Source organism: Diospyros lotus, chromosome 5, assembly GCF_014633365.1.
Source record: "Diospyros lotus cultivar Yz01 chromosome 5, ASM1463336v1, whole genome shotgun sequence".
NCBI lineage: Eukaryota > Viridiplantae > Streptophyta > Magnoliopsida > Ericales > Ebenaceae > Diospyros > Diospyros lotus.
The window spans coordinates 30,499,591-30,524,540 of NC_068342.1; the positions used below are offsets into that span (position 1 = coordinate 30,499,591).

Genomic DNA, 24,950 nt, shown 5'->3' on the forward strand with positions numbered 1-24,950 from the left:
GAAGGACGTATTCCAATGGGGGGCGTCAACAAGTCCCTTGTCCCCTGCTCAAACTCTTCAAAGAACCAAAAACCTCTTCCTCTGACCAAAAAAAAAAAAAAAGCCTCTTAAACTAAACCTTTTTCAGGGATGGATTTGAACTACCACCAGGTATAGTAGGTCTTTCAACTCTCTTCCTCATAATACAAGTTAACATAGAACTCCAAAACACCCAATGAAATAGCCTTCTCCTTGGTAACCTCATCCACTCAAAACAAGTCTCCTTATGGAAGTCTTCCGCCTATACACATTCGCCAACTTATGAAAAAACTTCATATTCCTATCACCTCTCTAAGAAACACCATCTAGACTTCTGTTTCAACAAGTCTCACCCAACACCGAGAATCTCCCAACCTCAGTCTTAAACTCCACTCTAAGAAGTTACCTCCACTCCAAGACTCAATCCTTGAGACCCTCTTTATCATCAGTTGCGGTGCATGCTTCATTCAGGAGACTGTAAATTTTGTTTTGGCTACAATTTTGACTCCTTCGCAGGTAATTGCCTTCTGATATATTTAAACGGAATACCAAAATCTATAAAGTTTTTATCCAGATGTATAAAACAAAAGGAAAACTTATCAACCAATTAATTAATAACGTACAATTGGGTTCCATTGATAATTGATGCTTCGATAAGGAGAGAATTCAGCTTGTGGAAACTTTTGATCTGGAGAAAATCCTACAACAGAGAGAAAGATCAGCGTTGATAGCCTCCCAAGGGAAGTCCTCCAGTTACCTCAACCCCCTCAAAAGTTTTTTTCATAATTGAGTATATTCACTTACCTTTCAACCCATTTTTGATTTCACTCTCTGATTCAACTAAAACACCACCTATGCGTCTAGCAAAATTGGAATCGTTTGATACTCTGGAAAGAAACAAAAGATAATAATAATTAACAACAGCAGCAAGTTAGAGAAACTACTTAATAAGATGCAATATAAGAATGATAAGAGCATCATACAGGAAAAAAAAAATTACTGTTTGGACATGATAAAGTTATAAAGGCAATAGTGATATTCAATACAAGACTGAATTAAATTAAACAATTTAACTGATGCTACCAGAAGATTATCTCAGAGCAATACACTTTAACAAGTCCAAATAGCATTTCTGGTCATAGTTCACAAAGAGAAATAGTATCTCTACATGCAGCAGTCAAATATAATAAATTATTCCACAAAACTTCAGAACCATCAGACTTTTGCCCAAAAAAGAAATCACAACCATCAGACTCATCATTCAATCCCGAATCAAACATTGTTCAAGAGAAAATTCACAATCACGTGTAACAGAGGGATATATAATTTCATTTTAGAAATTTAAATTCTTTAACTCTTCAATTAATTATTTGTTGAGAACCAGCTGAACTAAGTATGTAATATAATTAAATATCATAATAAAATCACAACTGAAAATTTTATCTACCAAAGACATACAACAACAATACAGTGCACAATAAGTAAAATGAAACATAAACATGCATGATTACAGGATTAACTTATTCAAGTTCAATAGTCAAATATTTGACTATGACCACAACACCCTAATGGCAAGATCCAAAACCACATATATGTCCTCTGGTAAGAGCCCAAAATAGACATGTTTTTGTGGAAGTGTATTTATTATGCAGAAGGCAGGAGGGAGAGCATAGCCAGATATCAATCAATTAGTTCTTTCAATTCACATATAGATTTCAAATAAATTGCAAGTAATGACCACACAAAAATACACATCAGCCCCTTTAATATGGATAAATATTTCGTATAATTATAATTATTAATTATTTTAACAAATGATTAACAAGGTGAGAAGCCAAGAATAAAGTAAAAAGTAACTTACCCTATATGCCAAAATCAAAATAAACCTAAACTGCAATCCTGATAAAATGACTACATATAGAGTATTTTGGTTATTACAATCCCACCATTACTATGTTGTACAAGACTTAAGAGTAAAAAACAATAATATAAGTTCTATAATCACAACAAATTTATTTGATCTAAAAGTTTGAGTTGTTAGATAGAGGGCTAGCTTTATATTTTAAATTATCATTTTTACTCTTAACACACCCTCTCATAAGTGGTCAAGCTTAACTGTATCACTGGTCCAAAAACGTGCAACAATTTAAATATTGGGTTAGTAATGAGGTTTGAACACAAAACCCTTGTCTACTCTGATACCATGTTAAATTGTTAACCAATAGAGGGTTAATTTTAACTTTTTGTATTATCACTATTACTCCCAACAAAATTAAGTAAAGAATAAAAACGAACTAGACAAAACTTATAGGTTTTATGCCTACTCTTTTCTTTTTAAGTTATTTTGTTTATTAATATCTTTTACACTCATCGACTTTGCAAATAATAAGTTTTTTCCAAACACTCTTTATGCAACACACATCAAATGCCATATAAAAATTTATTTCTTTTCTAAACTCCAATATCAGTAGCCAGTATTATTGATCAAATCTATAGTAATTGTTTTCCTTTCAAACCCAATTCTACAAGCTACTGCATTAATTTCCTACATAAAAAATTCCCCTTCCCTCTTGCACGTCCTTTCCTCATGCCACTGCATCAGATGGTTTGAAAGCATAACAGATTTTCTTTTTCTTTCTTTCAAACCATCTGATGTAGCGGCATTCAGAAAGGAGTTTGGGAGGTGAAGAATTTTTTATATAGGAAATTTGAGGCGGCAGTTTGTGGAATAGGGTCTTAACTTTGAACGGAAGCAATTACGTTTAGATTCAAATCAATGGCACTGGCTCCAAGTGGAATGGTATTTAGAAAAGAAAGAAATTTTTATATGGAATCTGATGTGGGTTGCAAAAGGGGTGATTGGTCAAAAGAATATATTTGTAAAATCTTAAGAGTGTAAAAGTATATTAATATACAAAATAATTTGAGAGATAGAGAAGCATACAACTGTTAGGATCCAAATCCTAACAATCCCTCTCAGCAGTTGTTTCCGCAATCAAATTGAGCCAGCCTTATCAATCTAACCATGCCGATGAAGATTACAGTGAGGGAGAGAACATAACTGATAAGGGGGGGGAGAGAGAGAGATGGAAATATTTGTGAAATTTCATCCTGCCTTTTCCTTCATTTCCTGGTTGTTAATAGCCAATACACCAGCATGCATACGTCCATGCATCTGTTACTAATCACGGCTATTACAAAAAATAGAAAGAACTACACCCAATTAAGTTGGACCAATAACCAGTCCTAACAATACTTTCTCCCATGTGCACTTCCTTGTCCGCAAGGAAGAAAGTCTGGAAAACACCGTTTCAGCAATTCAGCATCTTCCCAGGTTGCGTCTTCAGGATCAGAGTGCGCCCAGTGAATAAGGAGTTTCACTGCCTCTTCACTATTCTTCTTGGAGAGTTTCTGGTCCAGCACTACCAGTGGATAGGTACCAATGTAGGTGGAATTAGCAGTAGAGTTATCGGGTTGGTCGGTGGACACAAGCTAGTTGGACTTCAACTGTTTCTTGAGGAGGGAAACATGGATGACTGGGTGGATTAAGGATTGAGGAGGCAGTTCTAGCTTATAAGCAACCTGTCAGGTATCTGGACTGAACCTAGGGAGGAATTATGGAAGAATTCAGGGGAGAGAGAATAGAGAGTGAGGGAGAAATCAGAAGAAAGGGGGGAAAGTTCAGAGAAAAGAGAGAGGGAGAGAGAAATTGAGAGGGAAAGAATCTGTTATTACTCAACAATGATTCCCATCCTCTAAACTTAGCCTATCTATAGGCTGTTATCTTTCAGTTTTAATATCTAACTGAAAGGTACAATCATTTACAGCACCAACAGAGTACAATACAGCATATGCATTAGTATTAGAATGACTTAAACACCCCTAGGGTCATGACACAACCTTCCCCACATGAGCCAATGCCTTGTAAGGACCGTAGAAGTAGAGATGTCAAAAGGCCCGCCCCAGCCCGGCCCGACCCGAGTCGGCCCATGAGCTTTTTAAAAGGGCCGGGCCCGGCCCGGGCCATGGCCCCCCTACAAGGGGGCCAGGCCAGCCCATGGGCTAGAGGGCCGGGCCGGGCCCTTAGCCCACGGGGCCTAGCGGGTCAGGCCCGGTGGGCCCGACCCTTTTTTTCTTTTTTTTAAATATTTTTTTAAAAATAATACATATAATATATACATATATAAATATCAAAATAATACAAATATAAAAATCAATTTTTTTCTTTTTAAAATATTTTTCATCTTAATTCTTAAGTTTTAAATATTATTTCATCATTTTATATTTCAAAATTCTATATGCCTGATAAATTTTCTTATGAATTGATATGAAAAATAATGTACATATAAAAAGGAGAATGTTTATTTATAATTTAAATATATAAAAAATTTAACTTAAAAATTTTAAATAAATTGATGGTTATTATTTATATATATTGCAAAATTAATTTTTTTAGTATCCAATATCAATAATTATTAAAGAATAACAAAATTAAAAAAAAAATAAGTAAGGGCCTAACTAACTGGCCCATAAGGGCCTCATGGGCCCAGCCCAAAAGGGCCCAACAGGCCACGGACTGGGCTGGGCCAGGCCGTGGGCCCAATTTCTTTGGCCCGGCCAGGCCCGACCCCCCTATGGGGCCGGGCGTCCCGCGGGCCGCCCAGCCCTTTTGACACCTCTACGTAGAAGTGAGGAGTGAGCTTCTTCCCTGGTCGAACCACTACACTCTTCTGTTTGTGAGGCTGAAATTTCAGGCATACAAGATCACCAACTTGGAACTCTCTAGCAGTCCTGTCCTTATCAGTATAGTATTTCATCCGACTTTGGGCCTGAAGCAAATTATTTCTCAGTGACTCAGCAATGCTGTCCCTTTTTCTAAGATAATCCTCCACCATCTGCACTTAAGTAGGGTATTCCAAAGCAGCTAGAAATTGAGGGGGCTTGAAGACATAGAGTGCCTGAAATGGAGACATTTGGAGACTGCTATGATAGGTGGTGTTACACCACCATTCTACTAAAGTGAGCCATTTGTTCCACTTCTTAGGCTGTTGGAAACACATACATCTCAAGTAACTTTCCAAGCATTGGTTCAAACCGTTCCATCTATCCATCTGTTTGTGGGTGGTATGAAGAGTGCAAGGTGGTCCCCATCAACTAAAATAATTCCCTCCAAAAAGCACTTGTAAATACTTATCTCTGTCAAAAGCTATACTCTCAAGGACTTCATGTAGTTTATATACGTAATCTATGAATAGTCTTGCTACGATATAAGCTGTGAAACAGTGTGAGAGGGAAATAAAATGCCTGTATTTAGAGAATTGATCCACTACCACCAGGATGGTGTCCTTACCTTCAGATTTAGGCAGTTGTTTCACAAAATCCATCGATATATGAGTCCTGGCTTGCAATGGCACTTGCAGAGGTTGTAACAACCCTAGATAAGGTAATCTCTCCATTTTACATCTTTGGTAAACATCACATTTGTTGGCATTATTGTGAAGCTCCAATCCAATTCCTAATTGGGCCAAGGGGTGGATGGCCTTTTGGAAACCGCCCATGGGACTTCGAGAACCCATGGGCTGGAAGGCCAAAATGGCAACCCTCCTTGCCGTTTCATGTTGCTGGAGCCCTGTTATCCTTTTGTCTTCTACCAATATCATCTCAGCCATTGATTCGCCTATTTATGTCTGTTGGCTCCTCGAGATTCGGACGTCGCAAGCTCCGCCTTATCAGATTGTGTTTTGCTCTCTCTCGATATTTTTGTTGTATTAAGCTCTGTATAGGTTGTCGCTTTCTCTCTGGTTTTAGGGTTCTTTGCCTCTGATTTTTGTCTGTGATTATGGGGCTTTACTGTTAGAGGGTATTTTTGTTCTTGTAAAGAGTATCGAGACTGTGATGTATTAGTGGAGGCTATAACCATTTTCGATTAGTGCAGTGAGCTCTCCTCTTTGGAGCTCAACATGGATGTAGCCCTCATTAACGGGTGAACCACGGTAAAATCGCTTGTGTTCTTTGCTTTGATCTGTTTTACGTTTCTGTGTATGTTTTTGGTTGTTTTTTGTCCATTCATTCGTATATGAAATCGATCTATTTATTTTCAAAGGGTTGAGGAGGATTGAGCTTCATCTCTTCCCAACAGTGGTATCAGAGCCCTTATACTTACAGTATCCACGGCTGAGTTTTTTTTTTTTATCTCAGTTAGGGTTTATTGTTGTAGTGTCGTTTTTCTGGGTTCCTCGGGTTTACTGAAAGTCTCTCGTCAGTCTATTATTTTTGCTGAGTGAGTCTTGGTCAGTGTCTAGGGTTTCCTAGGGTACCTTCATGCAAGGCGAAGATGACATCAACCTGATTTGAAATCGGTACATTCAATGGTAAAAGCGATTTTGGTAGTTGGAAAAAGAAGATGAGAGTCCTACTCTCTCATCACAAAGTGCTTATTGCACTTGAAACCAATGAACAGAAATGGACAGTAGAACAGCTCGCAAGAGCTGATGAGGTAAGGGAAAAAGCATTCAATCTTATTTTTCTGCGTCTTGGTGATAATGTTATACAAAAGGTAGATGGCATGAATACCCCTATTGAACTATGGAACAAGCTTGATTCATTATACTCTGTTTTGTCTGCTCCTAACTTAGTTTATTTAAAGGGTATATTATTTAATTTTAAAATGAATGTTTCTAAATCTAGGGAAGAAAACATAGATGAGTTTACCAAACTCAGTTTATTGTTAAGAGGAATAGATCAAGCCCTTGGTGATATCAGTGATGCTATGATCCTTTTAAACTCATTGCCTGATGAATACAATGTGGTTAAACATGCTTTGCAATATACGAGTATTGTGCCTAGTCTAGATCTTGTTATTTCTGGAATTAAGGCAAGAGAGTTAGAATTGAATAACTCTAAGAAATCTGCTAATAACCTGTTTGTTAAAGGTAAATCTGATAAGAGAAACAACTCAGGGAATAGTAACCAAACTGTGGGTTCTGGATTTAAGGGTAAAGGTAAAAAGGGTAAACAAAAGACTAAATGGAAATGCTATCATTGTGGGAAAGAGGGTCACATAAAGAAATATTGTTATAACTTGTTAAAGAAACAAAAACAAGGGGAGGATGCATCCATAGCTGCCAGCAGCTCTAATAACCTAGCTAAAGTTCTTACTGTTTCTAGCTCAACTGTTGCTAATGAATGGATAATGGACTCTGGATGTTCATTTCATATGTGCCCAAACATTGAGTGGTTTTAAAATTTTAGTAAGAAAGAAACAGGAACTGTTTATATGGGTAACAATCAATCTTGTTGTGTTCAAGGCATAGGTGACATATCTTTTAAAGTGCATGATAACAAAATTAAAATACTCCCTAATGTTAGATACGTGCCTGGATTAAAAAGAAATCTAATATCCAGTGTTCTAAAAATCGGCCTAGGCGCCGCCTAGGCGCTAGGCGGTCGCTGGCCGCCCCAAAATTGCCCTAGTCGGGCCTCCTAGGCGCCGGCCCGAGTAATCGGCCGGCTTGGGTGCCTAGGCGGCGCCTAGTCGGCCTGCGCGCCTTGGCGCCCAACTCGTTGGCTCAGCCATTTTTAGGGTTTTTTTTGCTAAATCATTAAATCGAACCTCTCAACATCTCCCTATTTCTCTCTTCTCACCTGAACGCTGTCGCCGCCTCAACACTGTCGCCTCAACACCGCCAAGCTTCATCGGCCCGCCAATAGCTCACCGCTGTCGCTGCGTCCAGCTCGATCCTCGCCGCCAAGCTTCATCGTCACCACCTCTTATCTGTCGCGTCCTCGTCGTCCTCAGCGTCATCGTCGCCGCCCCCGTCCTCGCCGTCGAGCTCCATCTCCGCTGCGGCAAGCTCCATCTGTCGTAACCTCTCTCTCTCTCTCCCGTCTCCCCGTCTCTCTGTGTGGTTATTGGGGCATTTGCTCCGTTTTTGTTTTTTGTTTTTATTTTATTTTATTTTTCTTTTCTATTTAATATTTATATATAATTATAGATTTATATTTAGTTTTATTATTAATTATATATATTCTATAATATTTCCAAAAAATCCACTTAGCTGTTTGCTTATAGTATTGATTGTATGACTAATTAAAATGTTATTTATTAATTACAATAATTTATTTCTCATGCTTAATTCTATATATTATTGGTTTATGTTGCATTATTAATATTTTTCAACTTTGATTTAGTTAAAAATAACATCAAATTATATCACAAAGTTTAAAAAATAAAAAAAATAGCAGTTTTCTTAAGCGCCGCCTAGGCCCCGCCTAGGCGCTCTAGGCGCTAGGCCCCAGCCTGGCGCCCGACTAGCGCCTAGCGCCTTTTAGAACACTGCTAATATCTCTTGGTACCTTAGATGAATTAGGTTGTTCATATAAAGCTGAAAATGGGTTTATGCATGTCTTTAAGGACAAACACCTGATTCTCACTGGTACTAAAAAGCATGGTCTATATGTTTTAAATGGTTATTCATTGTCCCCTGTTAATGTTTCTACTGCATGCATGACTAAAGCTGATAAGACAGATCTCTGACACTTGAGGCTTGATCACATGATCCAGAAAGGTCTGAAAGCTCTGTCAAACCAAGGCTATCTTGGTCCAGTGGCTACAAACCCCTTGAACTTTTGTGAGTCATGCATTCTAAGCAAGCAACACAGGATGAGTTTCCACAAAAGAACTCACCTGGTGAATGTATGCTTAGAGTATATGCATGCTGATTTGTGGGGTCCCTCTCAAAAGCCCACTCTCGGTGGTAACAAGTACTTTCTATCCATTATAGATGGCTTTATAAGGAAGGTTTGGGTTTTTCCTCTTAGAACTAAGGATCAGACTTTAGACAAATTTAAAACATGGAAAGCCTTAGTAGAAAACCAATATGACAAGAGGGTTAAAACTCTAAGAACTAACAATGAATTAGAATTTTGTAATAGAGATTTTGACGAGTTTTGTGACTCTCATGGCATTGTTAGGCATAAAACCGTGAGAAATACACCCCAACCGAATGGGGTGGCTAAGAGAATGAACATGACTTTGTTAGAAAATGTTAGGTGTCTTCTGTTTACAGCTGGCCTACCTAAAACTTTTTGGGGAGAAACCCTCTCCACTGCTACTCACTTGATTAACCTTAGCCCTTCCACTCTGTTAAACTTAAAGTGCCCTGAAGAGAAATGGACAGGTAGAGAACTAAATTTTAATTAGCTCAAAGTTTTTGGTTGTGAGGCCTATGCCCACCAATTAGTGGGAAAATTGGATCCTAGATCCATCAAATGTGTTTTTGTGGGGTATCAAGATGGCACCAAAGGGTATAGGTTGTGGGATAGGAGTTCAGGTGGAGTTAAAATAATTATAAGTAGAAATGTTATATTCAATGAATCCAATTTTCCTTGTAAATCAGAAAATTTGGAAGACTATCCCATACCTAGCACCCCAGATGATTTTCTTATAACTGGTGATACCCAAAATGAGGTGAAGCAACCGACAGTATTTCCTTATCTGCGACCACTTCCTCCTCAAATGTTTCTAACCCTGAAGTTGACCTACCCTCTTATCATGAAAGTGATCATGAGGAGCCATCTGTAGCCCCTGAAGGAGAGGAAGCGCAATATGACTCTCCTCAACAAAACCTAAGGGACTATCAACTGGCAAGGGACAGAAGCAGGAGGACTATAAGACCTCCTGCAAGATATGCTTACTCAGATTTAATTTACTGTGCCTTAGTGGCAGGTATGGAGATGAGGAGCAGTAAGCCTACCTCCTATGAGGAGGTTGTCCGCTCCCATGACTGTTCAAAATGGCAGCAAGCAATGGACGAAGAGATGAACTCTTTGATGACCAACAACACTTGGGAATTGGTCCCAAGACCTCAAAAACAAAAAGTATAAGTGGTTGTTCAAAATCAAAGAAAGTACGTTACCCACTGATCCCTTAAGATTTAAAACTAGATTAGTAGCTTAAGGGTTTGCTCAGAGGGAAGACATTGATTATACTGAAATATTTTCTCTTGTTATCAAATTTAAAACCATTCGTATGATGTTTTCCATAGTTGTTCAATATGACTTAGAATTAGAACAACTTGATGTTAAGACTGCCTTCTGACATGGTGATTTAGATGAAATTATTTTCATGAAATAGCCCGTTGGATATGTTAATAAACATCATTCTGATCACGCCTGCTTGCTAAAAAAATCTTTGTATGGGTTAAAACAATCCTCACGACAATGGTATAAAAAATTTGACAATTTTGCAACTAGGATTAGTTTTCTCAGAAGTGAATATGACAATTGATTTTATTTAATGTTATCTGATACTCCTGTTTACTTGTTGCTGTATGTTGATGACATTTTATTAATTAGCAAGTCTAAGTCTAAAATATGTGAGTTAAAGTCATTGTTAAATACCAATTTTGATATGAAAAACTTAGGACCAGCTAGAAAAAATTTGGGAATGATTATTGAAAAAGATAGGAGTAACTCTTGTCTAAAAATTCATCAACATGAGTATTTGTTAAAATCTGTACAAAAATTTGGCATGTCTATGTGTAAACCGGTAAGTGTTCCCTTGGCTGGCCATTTTATTTTATCCAAGAAATAGTGCCCTATATCTAATTCCGAAATGCTTAAAAAATTCCCATATGCTAATGTCATTGAAACTGTTATGTACTCAATGATTAAGACCAGACCTGATCTAGCATTTTCAATTTCTTTACTCAGTAGATTCATGTCTAATCCTGGTAAAATTCATTGGGAAGCTTTAAAATACTTGTTAAGATACATCAATAGTTCCATTGATATTGGGTTAATTTATAAGAAGAAATGTGATGTTTTTTATCTTGTTGGATATGTTGATTCTGACTTTCCTGGCGACAAGGACTCGAAAAAATCTACAACTGCTTTCTTTTTTACCTTGGGAGGTAATTGCATCAGTTGGAAGTCACAGCTGCAGCCTTTGGTTGCATTATCTTCCACTGAGGCAGAATATGTGGCTGTCACTAATGCTTTCAAAGAAGCCATCTGGCTTCAAGGTTTGCTGAAAGAAATTCATATGTTACAAGGTAAAGTTGTAGTGTTTTCTGATAGTCAGAGCGTCATTCATTTGTGTAAAAATCATGTATACCATGAAAGAACCAAACATGTAGATGTTAAATATCACTATGTAAGGGATCAGGTGGCAAATGGCACTGTGATAATCAAGAAGGTTCCAACAGAAGATAACCCAGCTGATATGGGAACTAAGATAGTAACTACAGCAAAGTTCAAACATTGTTTGGACTTGCTGCATGTCAAAATTGGTTGAAGGAGCAACCAACAAGAGCAATGATGGAGGGGATTGTAGCATGTTGTACTAATTTTTGGTTAGGATGCCTCAAGATGTTGGAGCTTCAAGGTGGAGATTGTTGGTATTATTGTGAAGCTCCAATCCAGTTCCTAATTGGGCCAAGGGGTGGATGGCCTTTTGGCAACTGCCCATGGGCCTTCGAGCCAAAATGACAACCCTCCTTGCCGTTTCATGCTGCTGGCGCCCTATTGTCCTTTTGTCTTCTACCGATATCATCTCAGCCGTTGATTCGCCTATTTATGTCTGTTGGCTCCTCGAGATTCAGGCGCTGCAGCCTTCGCCTTATCAGATTGTGTTTTGCTCTCTCTCAATATTTTTGCTGTATTAAGCTCTGTATAGGTTGTCGTTTTCTCTCTGGTTTTAGGGTTCTTTGCCTCTGATCTTTGTCTGTGATTATGGGGCTTTACTGTTAGAGGGTATTTTTGTTCTTGTACAGATTATCGAGACTGTGATGTATTAGTGGAGGCTGTAACCATTTACGATTAGTGCAGTGAGCTCAACATAGACGTAGCCCTCATTAACGGGTGAACCACGGTAAAATCGCTTGTGTTCTTTGCTTTGATCTGTTTTACGTTTCTGTGTATGTTTTTGGTTATTTTCTGTCCATTCATTCGTATATGAAATCGGTTTGTTTATTTTCAAAGGGTTGAGCTTCGTCTCTTCCCAACAACATTAGAGCATGAAGGATTTAATTTGTTGCTTCATACCAGGCCAACAAAACAGTTGCTTGGCTCTATAACAAGTATGTCTAAACCCCAAATGTCCTCCAAGAGTTGAGGAGTGTACTACAGATAAAACCTTGGTTTGCATCTCTCCATTAGTCCCTACATACAACCGCCCTTTATAACACAACACTTCATTAGTATAAGTGTAATTTGGTTTTGAAGTTGGATCCGAGAGCACAGTGGTGATAAGCTTTTGAGTGCCTTCATCATTGTTGTAGCTATGAACCAACTGATGCACCCACTGTGGTTCCATGACCAATAAGGCATGGCATGCCAGTGCTGTTATTGTGTCATCAATTCCTTCTTCACATCTGGAAAGTGCATCCACCACCCTGTTGTGCACTCCTTTGTTGTAATGTATAGTATAGTCTAGCCCCAAAAGTTTGGTTAAACTCCTTTTCTGTAATTGAGAATGAAGGTTTTGATGTAAAAGGTGCTTTAGGCTTTGCTGATCAGTCTTTATGATAAGTTTTCTCCCTTCAAGATAGTGCCTCCACATGTCTACTGTCAATAGGACTGCTAACAAGTTCTTCTCATATACTGGCATGCCTCTGTAACACCCGAAATCAATGATATAAACTATGGGTAATTTTTAAAGGGGTGAAATTTTGAGTTATGATAGTTAAGAGACCCAAACGTCATTTAGTTTTATGGTTTGGGAACCAAAATGAAAAGTTTGGATAGTCTAAATTCTAGCCCTACCATGACATATGAATTTTTAGAATACTCTTGAGGATTATTTTTATGGATATGTGATTTCTTTAAGTATGACTTGATATGATTTAAATATTCTAAATTATAAGAGATAAGGTAAGATTTAAATCCATATGTGAGAATGATTGAGAGGGAATGTCTCTTATAAACAATTAAAAGTATACTAATATATGACATAAGCCATGACATCATGCTAATATATGACATATGCCATGACATCATACTAACTTATGACTTAAGCAAAGACATAATATCATTTAACTCTTATGTAATTTAACACCATTCTTCTAAGATATGATAAGATAATAAGAAGAAAGATAGGGATTGAATTACTTTAAGTAAATAATAAGAAGAAAGATAGGGATTGAACTACTTTAAGTAATTAACAAGAAGAAAGATAAGAATAGAACTCCTTTCCTACACTATAAATATGACCTTTCCCCTTTCACAATTCCTTACTTCATTTCTTCTTTGTTAGCTAATCTCTTTCTCCCTTTCTATTATATCATTACTCTTTTACTTACTACAATCAAGACAACTAGTGTGAAAACCTTGATTAAAGAGTTAAGTTGAAGGTAAGTACGTTATGAGCTATTTATGTGTTTTTATTAAATCAAGTTATGGTCCCTCATGTCATGTTTACAAGCAAGTTTGGGACCGGAGTTTAGTAGCTACGCACAAAGATTCTTACCCCCCTCAAGTTGGTAGAATCTTTCGTGTCTCCTCATGTTGCAAGTTCAAGTTTTTCAAGCTTAAATACAACTAATGGTTCATATGTGCTTACTAAGATTTATCTCACTCCCCCCTATGTTTTTTTTTCTTTCCCGATGTTTTTTTTTTCACTTTAGGTGACTATGATTAGGAAGATTGAAGCATGGATGTGGATCGTGGTGGTGATATTTCAAAAGGATTACAAAAGTTTAAATCCAGTTTTTTTCTTTGTTTTAGAATAAAGTATTTCTATGTTAAATTCTAAATTATGTATAAACGATATGAAGTATGTCTTTTGAAATTTTATGCAAGTTGTATGAAAGTTTGAGTGATTCTCGGTTAAGATCCGAGTGTCACAGCCTCGTTGTTTGTCACTGAGGGCCTTGCTGAAATAAGCCAAAGGGTGTTGATTTTGCATCAACACAGCTCCCATGCCCTTGCCTGATGCGTCAGTCTCAAGCCTAAAGGGTTGTGAAAAGTCGGGAAACACGAGAACTGGGGCAGAACTCATCGCCTTATTCAAAATAGAAAAAGCTGCTTTAGTCCATACAAAGCCGTTTTTCTTCAACACTGCTGTCAAGAACCAGCTGATTATACCATAAACCTTAACAAGTTTCCTGTTGTAGCCTGTTGATCCTAAAAATCCTCTTAAGCCTTTATGGGAAGTAGGCTTTGGCCACGACATCATAGCTGATGTGAACCCCACGAAGGAAGGTGAGACCCGACGATCAAAAATGGTTCCTTTGCCAAGGATCGTTCTAAAACAGATTCATAATAAAGAAAACAAAGGACCTTGACCCGTTATCTATAAAGAGATAAGAACCAAAGGTATAAGAAGGTAGGGTTGACGCCACACTCAAGATAGATGAGAAGAGTTGTGAGTGATAAGTCAAGGATGAACGCCACAAAATAAAATCTTGATAAGTTCAAAATAGTTCGTTGAAGAACCAAAGAGAAAACTCTCACAAAATAATATTGATCAAAAACTACATTCCTCTTGGGTTACATAGGCTTATATAGCCGAACTCAAATTCTAAATTAGAAGGAAATAAACCAAATCCTAGGCATAGTAGGAATTGATTACAAGAAGGAAATAACATAATCTGGTAAAGAAACAAGAATTATCTAAAATAGAAAAGATTTAAAACAAAAGAGGAAATAAGGGAAGTTTGGATCTTATCAATCAATCATCCCCACATCTTGTCAATCAATCAATCATCCCCAAATCTTGCAAATCTTGTCAATCAATCAGCCAATCAATCAATCAATCCCAAATCTTGCAATCTTGTCAATCAATCAATCATCCCCAAATCTTGCAAATCTTGTCAATCAATCAGCCAATCAATCAATCAATCCCAAATCTTGCAATCTTGTCAATCAATCAACTAATCAATCAATCAACCCCAAATCTTGCAACCTTGCAAATCTTCTCAATCAATTCAATCTATCAACCCCATATCTTGTTATTGGGCCTCCATAAATGCTCAACAGATATTGGGCCTCCATTAATGCTCAAATTGGGCCTCCATGAATGCTCAACAGATCTTGTGAGGCTTTAGCAACCTGATTCACATCAATAGCGGCCACCTTACTAGGATCCGTGGACACTCCTTGAGAACAGATGATGTGCCCCAAGTATTCGATATGATTTTGCCCAAAAGAACACTTTAAGGATTTGGCATATAACCAGTTGGCCCAAAGTGTGTCAAACACCGCTTTTTGGTGCCCCAAATGGCTGTCAAAATCAGGATCTATATACCAAAATGTCATAAAAGAAAACAAGAATAAACTTGCACAAATAAGGAGCAAAAACCTAATTCATGAGTGATTGAAATGTAGCATGTACATTGGTTAATCCAAACGGCATCAGTCTAAACTCAAAATGGCCAAAGCGAGTCTTAAATGCAGTTTTGGGAATATCAGGTTCAAATACCCTAACTTTGATGGTATCCAGCTCGCAGATCAGTTTTAGAATACACCTTAGCACCCCCCAACTCATCTAACAATACATCAACCAGTGTGTCATGTATTAACTTGTAAGGGGAAGTTTACTGTAATTATAGATAGTAAGATGGTGAAAACAGTATAATTTGTAATTTGGCTGTAATGGGTTGTACCTAGTTAGTTGTTGCATCAGTTGCTGGTACATTCCCATGCACATGTATGCGGTTACCGCACATGGGAGGTTAGGAAATCAATTATATATAGTACTGAATTTCCCTTCCACAGATATATGAAAAATCTAAGAATATTTTGATCTTACTCTCTGTATTCTCTCTTCCTTAATTCTGCATTCTTCTTCTTCCAATTCTCTCTCAATATCTCTTCTCCTTCTCTCTCAATCTTTCTATTTGGTCGAGAACCATTGTTAGCATCTGAGGAGCTGACAATTCTAGTATCAGAGCAACGCTCTTGGGCATCAAATGGAATCCTAGCTACAGCAAGTGACTATAGCAATTGCAGAGATGTAGAATCAGATGGGGACATACGAACTTTCTATTGGAGCGGGAGTCGATTCCCTGATTGATCAAGCAATGGAACGTCGAAGGGTGGAGAGCCGCGAGCAAAGCACTCTGCTTCAGGAACAAATGATGGAGCAAATGCAACTGATTGCGCAAATGTTCGCCAATCAACATTTGGTAAGACTCTCACCCAATTTTCCTCCTAGAGAAAGAACGGAGCCCATTTTTCCCAGAGTGAGAGTAGAACATTGGCCAGTAGGGACATCGGAGCTCAAGTTCGATACGGAAATGGTGGGGGAAAATGTGAGAGAAAGGAGGCCAGGAGCTCCGATTAACCACAACCAACTGAGCTATCCTATGCCAAAACTCGAGATTCCATTGTTTGAAGGTGAGAATTCGAGGTGGTGGATGAGGAGATGTGAAAGAGTATTCTCCCTATATCAAATTCCAGAACAACAGAAGATCACCATGGCTTCTGCTTATCTGAATGATATGGGAGATGCTTGCTATCAAGGGTGGATTGTAGTAAAGGAGGGAAGTCCATGGAGTGTGTTTGTAAATGATTTGTGTGTAAGGTTCGAAGATAGGAGTATGAAGGACATAATTGAGGAGTTTAATAAACTCAAACAAGAAGGAACAGTCCAAGCTTACCAGCTCAAGTTGGAGGAGCTGAGATCTTTGATGATGGTGCACAGTCCCCATTTATCCGAGGAGTACTTTGTTTCGAGCTTTATTAGTGACTTAGGGGATGAAATGAGGCCCATGGTAAAGATGATACAACCCCACACGGTGAACCAGACTACAGAAAGTGCAAGGTTACAGGAGATGATTAATGAAGCACTGAGTATTCACAAGTGGGTGGCAGGCTGGAAATAGAATGGCAGCAAGAGAAGTGGGATCCCATAGTAAGGGTGTCCTAGCATTACCTCCCACCAACCCTACCCCTACCACTATAAGTAACTGATGGAGCAAAGGCAATTAGCTGGGCTATGTTATAAATGTGGAGATAAGTAATTCGCAGGCCACAAGTGCAAAAGACAATTACAAATGTTAGAAGGAGAAGATGATGACATTGAGGAAGGAGAGGAATTATCAAGAATAGAGAGAGTAAGATGAATATTCTTAGATTTTTCATATATCCGTGGAAGGGAAATTCAGCACTATATATAGCTGATTTCCTAACCTCCCATGTGAGGTAACCGCATACATGTGCATGGGAATGTACCAGCGGCTGATGCAGCAACTAACTAGATACAACTCATTACAGCCAGCTTACAAATTATACTGTTTTCACCCTCTTACTATCTATAATTACAGTAAACTCTCCCTTACAAGTTAATACATGAGTACTTGGGCCACATCATATCTAAAGCAGGGGTAAGTACGGACCCTAGCAAGGTGGCAGCAATGTTGGAATGGCCTCAGCTTACTAATGTGGACTTAGGGGATTTTTGGGATTAACTAGCTACTACCGTAGGTTTGTCAAAAACTACAGAATTATCAACCGGCCATTAACTAAATTGTTGAAGAAGGGTGGGTTCCATTGGGGCTAGGAGGCGAAACAAGCTTTTTGTGAACTTAAAAAGGTTGTGGGTAAGGTGCCAATTCTAGGCCTACCGGATGTTAACAAACCCTTCGTGCTAAAGACAAATGCAAGTGCTAGTGGATTTGGGGTTGTTTTGGTTCAAGAAGGCACAGTGGCGGAGCCAAGAAAGAATTTTAGTCCGGGCCAAATTATAATTTTAGCCCTGGCCAAATTATAAAAATTATAATTATTTATAGTAATATATATAAAAAATCAAAAAAATAAAAAAATCAGTTGGGGCCAAGGCCCTAGCTGGCCAAAACGTGGCTCCGCCACTGAGAAGGCAAACCCTTAGCCTTTCTTAGCTAAGCATTGGCACCTAAACACATGGGGTTAAGTATATATGAGAAGGAACTACTAGCTGTATTGATGGCAGTGGATAAATGGCATCATTATTTAGAAGGGGGTACATTTGTGATTAAAACAGACCATGAGAGTCTAAAATTTTTGTTGCAACAGAGGTTACATACTCACTTACAACAAAAGGGTATGACAAAGCTAATGGGGCTGGATTATTCTATACAGTATAGGAGGGGGAAGGAAAACCTTGCAGTAACGCTTTATCGCAGTGTTTTGAGGAGGGCCATGCAGCTGCAATAACTATGGTGATTCCGGATTGGTGCCAAGAAATTAGTTCAAGTTATGAACAGTTGGAACAACTAAGGAGCTCCTACAATAGTTAGTGGTCAATCCAACTGCTAAATCGGGGTATACATTGGCCAATGGCATCATGAGGTACCAAGGAAGGTTGGTTTTGGGGAATGATGGAAGACTCAGACAAAAGGTGATTGAAGCTTTGCACAATTCACCCATTGGAGGACATTCTAGTATTATCAATACATATCATAAGGTTAGACAACTTTTCCAGTGGCCGGGATTAAAGAAGGATGTCATGGAATTTGTAATGGGATGTGACACTTGCAAGAGGTGCAAAACAGAAAATGTGGCCTATCTGGGGCTACTATAGCCATTAGACATTCCATGGGGACCTTGGGAGAGCATATCCATAGATTTTATTAAAGGACTCCCAAAGTCGGAAGGGAAGGATTGTATTATGGTGATTGTGGACAGATTCACCAAATACAGCCACTTCGTTGGGCTTTCTCATCCTTACACTGCCTAGGAAATTGCCAAGGTCTTCATAGATCATATAGTAAAATTACATGAGGTGTAATACTCCAGAATTTTTAAACTCAAATATGAGATGATACCTGAGGTTATTAATACTTTAGAAAATAGATCATTTCAAAGGATTATAGAAGCTTTGAGACAAAGGTTCAATTTTTGAACCAGGGACAAAATCGTAAATATTGAAGTTCAGGTAAAAGTGTAATTTACCTAAAATCTTGGGGTAATAGTGTAATTTATCCATTTTCTGGGGACCAAAAAGTGTAATTAAAAAATGGCCCGGGGACAAGGTTGCAAGGGGTCTATGTGCAGTTACGTAGAAAGTTCGGGCCAAAGCATTGTTTCTTGAAACCTTAAAATATCTCATCAAAATATCTTTGCTTTGCTTAGCCTCCAAGTTGGGACACGTGGCACCTTTTGGTTGGAAGCACATGGGCAGCAATGATGAAACCTTATCCTTCGCGACACGTGGCGGATTTTGAATCGTCAAGAAATTCTATAAATATGAAGCCTTTGTAACCTTCATTTAGACATTCTTCAAGAAGGGAAAGAAAGGGATTTTGGAGAGGGGAAACGCTACAAAAATAGAGGGAAAGTTCTATCAAAATCGGGGGAGAAAATCGGAGAAGAAACGAGGCTTGTCGGAAAGTTCGTGTCTCTACCGTAAAGCGTGTCAAACGTCAACGAAACTACAAGGTAGGTCTGATTTCTTTTCATAATCTGGTAGAGGGATGAAAGAGGAGCATATAGGAAAAAATGGGGGTCAAATCAGAGTTAAAACGAGAAAGTTATGGCAGAAATACCAAAAGGAGGCGAAGCTGGCTGATTTTTAAGGGAGGCGCATGCAGCTCACGTGCCGGCAAGGGGCTGCACGTGAGGGCGCGCCAACCACCTTCCGGCGGCACGTGAGACCTCCTCTTGACCTGAAAATTTGCAATATTGACCCTCTTTTAATTCCCTACAACCCCATGTAAAAATATTTGAGGTTTGGTTCACTGGAATGCGTGATTTTTGCATAAACAACCCCTAGTGTTGTGAATAGTGCTATCGAATGGAAAACAATCAAGGTGAGTATTTCTTGCATCCTTTTGCTACATCCCGGTCATTTTGGCTTCATTGGGTATGGGTGTTGACTTGCATATCATGCATTTGTGGCTTACATGTCATATTTTCCCTTGGTTATACATATTCCTTCTGCTTTGTCATATATCATGTTTGTGTTGGTAACTGTGGCTAGTTGTTGGGACATCATGGAAGATCTCGTGCTCTTACGGTGAGCCAATGAGTGACTATGATAACCGCAGGGGTGATTGCAACACCCTGGCATTGCCACCACAGGGGTAGATTTCATAATAGCATTATTGCATTTACACACACATATATTTCATTTTCTAATTCACTCACTTAGATGTAATATCTAACTTGGGTTGATGCCCCCACGTTCCAGGTATATCAGAAGTGTCAGGTGTTTCAGGTTCCAGTTCAAAGCGTGGGCAAGGAGGTGGAGCTTCGCTAGCTTTGGGTTTTTGATTTATTATGTACCCATGTAATTATACAACACTGATGCATTGTAATAGCAGTTAGGGTACTCAAGTTTGTAATAAGTATAAGGGTTCCCTAAAGTTGTACTAAGGGTTGTGGTTTTGATATGCTTACGTGGGTAATATCTCAATTAACGCACTTTAAATGTTATATGGGGAAGCTGTCATGGAAAGGGTTTATTTGCTAGCTTGGGCATGTATGCAGTTGTAACTGCAAGTAGTGAGTTGCATATTTTGGGTTTATTGAAAATTGTATGCATTTCCTGTACATATAAAGGAAATATAGTGGAAACCTCTTAATTTAACTTTAGTTAAGCTTTCAGGTTCAATCCAATGCTTTCGTTGGTAAGGGTTTCCATAACGCTCGTAGGTGATGTCAACTTATATTTGATATTATTATGTATTTGGAAAAGTGGAGTGTTACATGGGGTGCCTAAGGCTATAGTATCGGATAGAGATAAGATCTTTATTAGCCTACTATGGAAGGAATTAATGCAATTATTGGGAGTCAAGCTCAATATGTCTATCGCCTACCATCCTGAATCTAAAGGGCAAACAGAAAGGGTTAATCAAAGTCTAAAGATGTACTTGAGGTGTTTGTGTCTCTTACAACCCAAGTCCTGACACAAATGGTTGACTACAACACAATGGTGGTACAATTCCAGCCACCATAGTGCCATTAAAAGGTCTCTTTTTGAAGCCCTTTACGGTTACAAGCCACCCTTACTTCCGGCATTAGGAGATTCTTCATCAGTAGCAATTCTAGACACCTACCTCTAGCAAAGGAAACAGGCTCTACAAGTAATCAAAACTAAGTTGGCTAACTCAAAGAACAGATTGAAGCAATTCGCAGATAAAAAGAGGAGTGAAAGGGAGTTTCAAGAGGGAGAGATGGTATATCTAAAGCTGCATCCGAGACACTTAAGAGCCTTAACTCAAAACCCTACTTCAAAGTTACAGCCAAAGTTCTATGGCCCATTTCTCATAACTGTCAAGGTGGGAAGTGTGGCTTACAGGCTACAACTTCCAAAGAGCTCAAGCATTCATCCGATGTTCCGTGTTTCTCTTCTTAAGAAATGGGCCGTAGAACCTACGGCTAATATATCTTTCTTAAACTTTTCCTAATATATCTTCACACTATTCCACTACCTTAACATATTAAACTCCTCCACCACAACTTGCATTCCTTCCTCCTTCCATTTTGTACCTTAGATGCAAAATAGTTCCAATCCACCTTCCCTTTTCCCATTATCCACCCCATAAACCAAGTTTTAGGAGAATCTTCTATTTCTCAAGCATAATGAACCTTTTGTTCGTCTAGTGTCTTAGAAATTAGGAATATCTTTTCACATTTGTGAAGCCATCCCCAGGCATTTTCTCCATAAATATGGGGAAAATCAATTTTAGGGTTCCAATGTCCACTATTGCCACGGATATTGCTAGGGCTAACTTCTTCAACATAAGAAGGGTTATGGACAGTAGTTCGGGAGTTACCAAGAGAAGGTCACTGAGGGTTGTTACCGAAGTGGATTTTTGGGTTGCCACCACCTCCTTACCCTGTTTTGACCTTTTGAGAGGTAGGTAACAGAGGCCCTTTCTACTAATTGGGGGTGGAGCCTTCGATCTTGGGTCCCTTCTCTTTCTAGTTCAAATTCACTTGCAGCTTGGAGAACAACTCTAGATTTACTCAACCTTTTGTTGTGTCTGGTCTTGCTTTGAAGCCATCTCCTCCTTAAATGCCTGAAACTGTTGCTGCATGGTTTTAACTTGCTAGTCTAGTGTCTTCAAGCAGGCACCCTCTACCATTGAACAACAAATCCCTGCACCCTTCTTCTTCCTTGCCGGGACTGACTAACCCACACCTAGTTACAACCCGGCACACTTACGCAGCTCTGATACCAATTGTTAGGATCCAAATCCTAACAATCCTTCTCAACAGTCGTTTCCACAATCAGATTGAGCCTTTCTTCTCAATCTAATCGTGACAGCAAAGATTATCTTGAGGGAGAGAACATAACAGATAGGGAGAAGGGGAGAGAGAACAAGTAAGAGAGAGAAGAAAAAGAGAGAAGGGAATATTTGTGAAATTTCATCCGGCCTTTTCCTTCATTTCCTGGCTATTAATAGCTGATACACTAACATGCATACATCCATGCGTCCGTTACTGATCACAGCTATTACAAAAAAGAAAGAACTACACCCAATTAAGTAGGACCAATAACCAGTCCTAACAAAAACCTATCAGTTTCTTTTAGTTCTTTTTTATTTGTTTCTTTCTGTGACAAATCAATGGACTTGTGGTAATGTCCATTACTCTTAGTAAGTACAACATATTAACAGTGGGAATATAATAACTGAAATGCTCCAGATGTAGGCTATTTTATAGGGATTACAGTTAATATTTATTTTCATTTTGGTGCATCACGTAAGTGGCATTTCACTTTATTAGTGGTTTTTCACATTATTAGTTATTTGTTAAAATTATTGATTATTGTTACTAGAAAATATTTATTTAACCTTATGAAAAGGGGGGTCATTCATGTGTATTTCTCTATGATCATTACCTGCAGTTAATTAAAATCTGTATGTGAATTAATATCTGACTGCACTTGAGACCCAGTCTTTGCTCATAAATACACTAGCACTTAGACATGTCTATTCTGGGCCCTTGCCAGTCGCCATAGGACATATATGTGGTTCAGAATTTTTCCACAAAGTGCATTATAGTCATAGTAAAACATTTTATTATTGTGCATAAATAGGTTACTTCCATAGCCATGCATGACTATGTTTTATTTTACTTATTTCACTTTGTATCATTATTGTAAATCATTTTCAACCAATAAGATTTTAAATTCTAATTTTATTGATTATATTTAATTATATTTCATGCTTCATTCGGCTGGTAAGGTGAAACATCATTTACTGAGGTTGGTACCGCTTCCTTTTTGTTTTGCAATATTTCGGATGCAAAAGAGGAATAAAGCTTAAGGGTTATAGGCAGAGTGACTTGACTATGCTAGTGCTGCTGACAGCCCTTGGAGTTGTTAAACTTAAGATATTTTCAAATGAATGTCCCAACTTTAAAGACTAAAACCAAACTGAAAAAAGAATAAATAAATAATTTCTCTCAAGCTCACTAATGAATGAATGAAGAGAGAGTCAAAAACCTCTACCAACTAAAAGGATGTTTGTAGTACACAAGGCCTTGCTTTATGAGGGTCAAGAGAGGATCATTTATATATGCAATCTTATTATTATTTTGCATAAAGGCTGTTTCTAAAAAACTCAAACTCATAATGTTTCAAGTTATAAAAGAACAACCTTATTGTTGTTATAAGGGTTGCATTCACTTCTATAAAGTTGAATTCCATAGTGTCTTAATTACCATCTATAAATGCACAATCCGTTCAATCGCTCCGAGTTTAAAAACATATGGAATTCAACCATAACAAATCTTTAATAAGCTATTACGAAATTGGATCGAATACAAACCACGATGAAACCATCAATCACACAAGCGAACACAAAATTTTACGTGAAAAACTCAAATCGGGAAAAACCATGGGCAAAAAGGACAAAATATCACTAAGCAAATAATTGTTAATACAAAAGTGATAATGCCACACAAATTTCATGTGACCTGTGCACCTATTTATAGATCTAAAATTATCTATAAATGAACACAGAAAATCATATCCTGATCATAAGATGATTCATGAGAATATTCCTCCAGATAAAATAAATCCCACATAAAATCAAATTTGACAACATCATAATCAGAGTCAAATTCGAAATCATAATCACAATCAAATTAGGAAATCCAATCATAGATGACTTAGGATTTTGCGTCACAATTATCACATAAGCAATTAATCTCATGACACCTACAACCAGAGTAGGAAGAACTGCCATATTTGTGTCGTCGTCTTTTCTCCTTGCATTTTCCCATTCTTGCTCTTCTTCCTTACTTCACAAGAATCCGAACCCTCTCCCTCCTCAATCATTTACAAAATAAATAATCCATGTTGGACCAATTTTATATATAAACAAGAATGTATGTCCTCATTGAGGGAATGTATCTAGCAAAAACCCTTTAGTCTCATTAGCTTCTTACCAACAAATTGAGTTCAAAAAATGATTTCCAAGTAGCACTGTTTTAAAAGAATTAATAAATACTCAATTTGCAGAATTCAAGTTACCTTTGATTTTAAAGTTGTTTGATCTACCTAGCTATTGAAATATGAGTGAGAAGCAGACTCAAACAGCACCTGATGGAGGACAGTGCAAGCAACCTCTGAAGACATATAAGAAGCATCTTAAAATTGGTTCTAAGGCCCAGGCATTGATTAGTGATGTTTTTGATGAAGAAAAGCCCTCCTAGAGCTTTGTCAGGCTTAATTTTGATATTTGATGGATCAAGGGTATTTTTTGTCATTTTGCATAATGGTTCCCTTTTTGATAACTCTAATTATGTATTAGGATCTTATTATTAGTAGCTTTAGATTTTGATCAGTTTCATAATAGGAAAAGGAGATGTTGATTAGTTTCCTGATAGGAAAATGAAGGGTTTCCACTGTGTTTAGTTTCCCACTACAAAAAGGATTTCCTAATCCTAGTAGGAATGTGATTACCAGAATCATAAAACGCTGTTCTAATATTTCTTTTTTATTTGTGAATGAATATCTTTTGAGCCATATTTTACTGCTAAATTGCCTCCCAATTTGT

The 24,950-nt window shown here is 38.0% G+C and overlaps 1 protein-coding gene across 3 annotated transcripts in view; it reads right to left on the bottom strand.

The window, feature by feature from the left end:
* LOC127801744 (nicastrin) overlaps positions 1 to 24,950 on the bottom strand; it is a 92,463-nt gene that overhangs the window by 64,779 nt on the left and 2,734 nt on the right. For all 3 annotated transcript variants that reach the window (XM_052337121.1, XM_052337120.1, XM_052337118.1), the window contains exons 4-5: positions 823 to 905; positions 642 to 718 (exon numbers count right to left, since the gene is read on the bottom strand). In XM_052337121.1, coding sequence (XP_052193081.1) covers positions 642 to 718; positions 823 to 905 — 160 coding nt within the window. The remainder of the gene's footprint in view (positions 1 to 641; positions 719 to 822; positions 906 to 24,950) is intronic.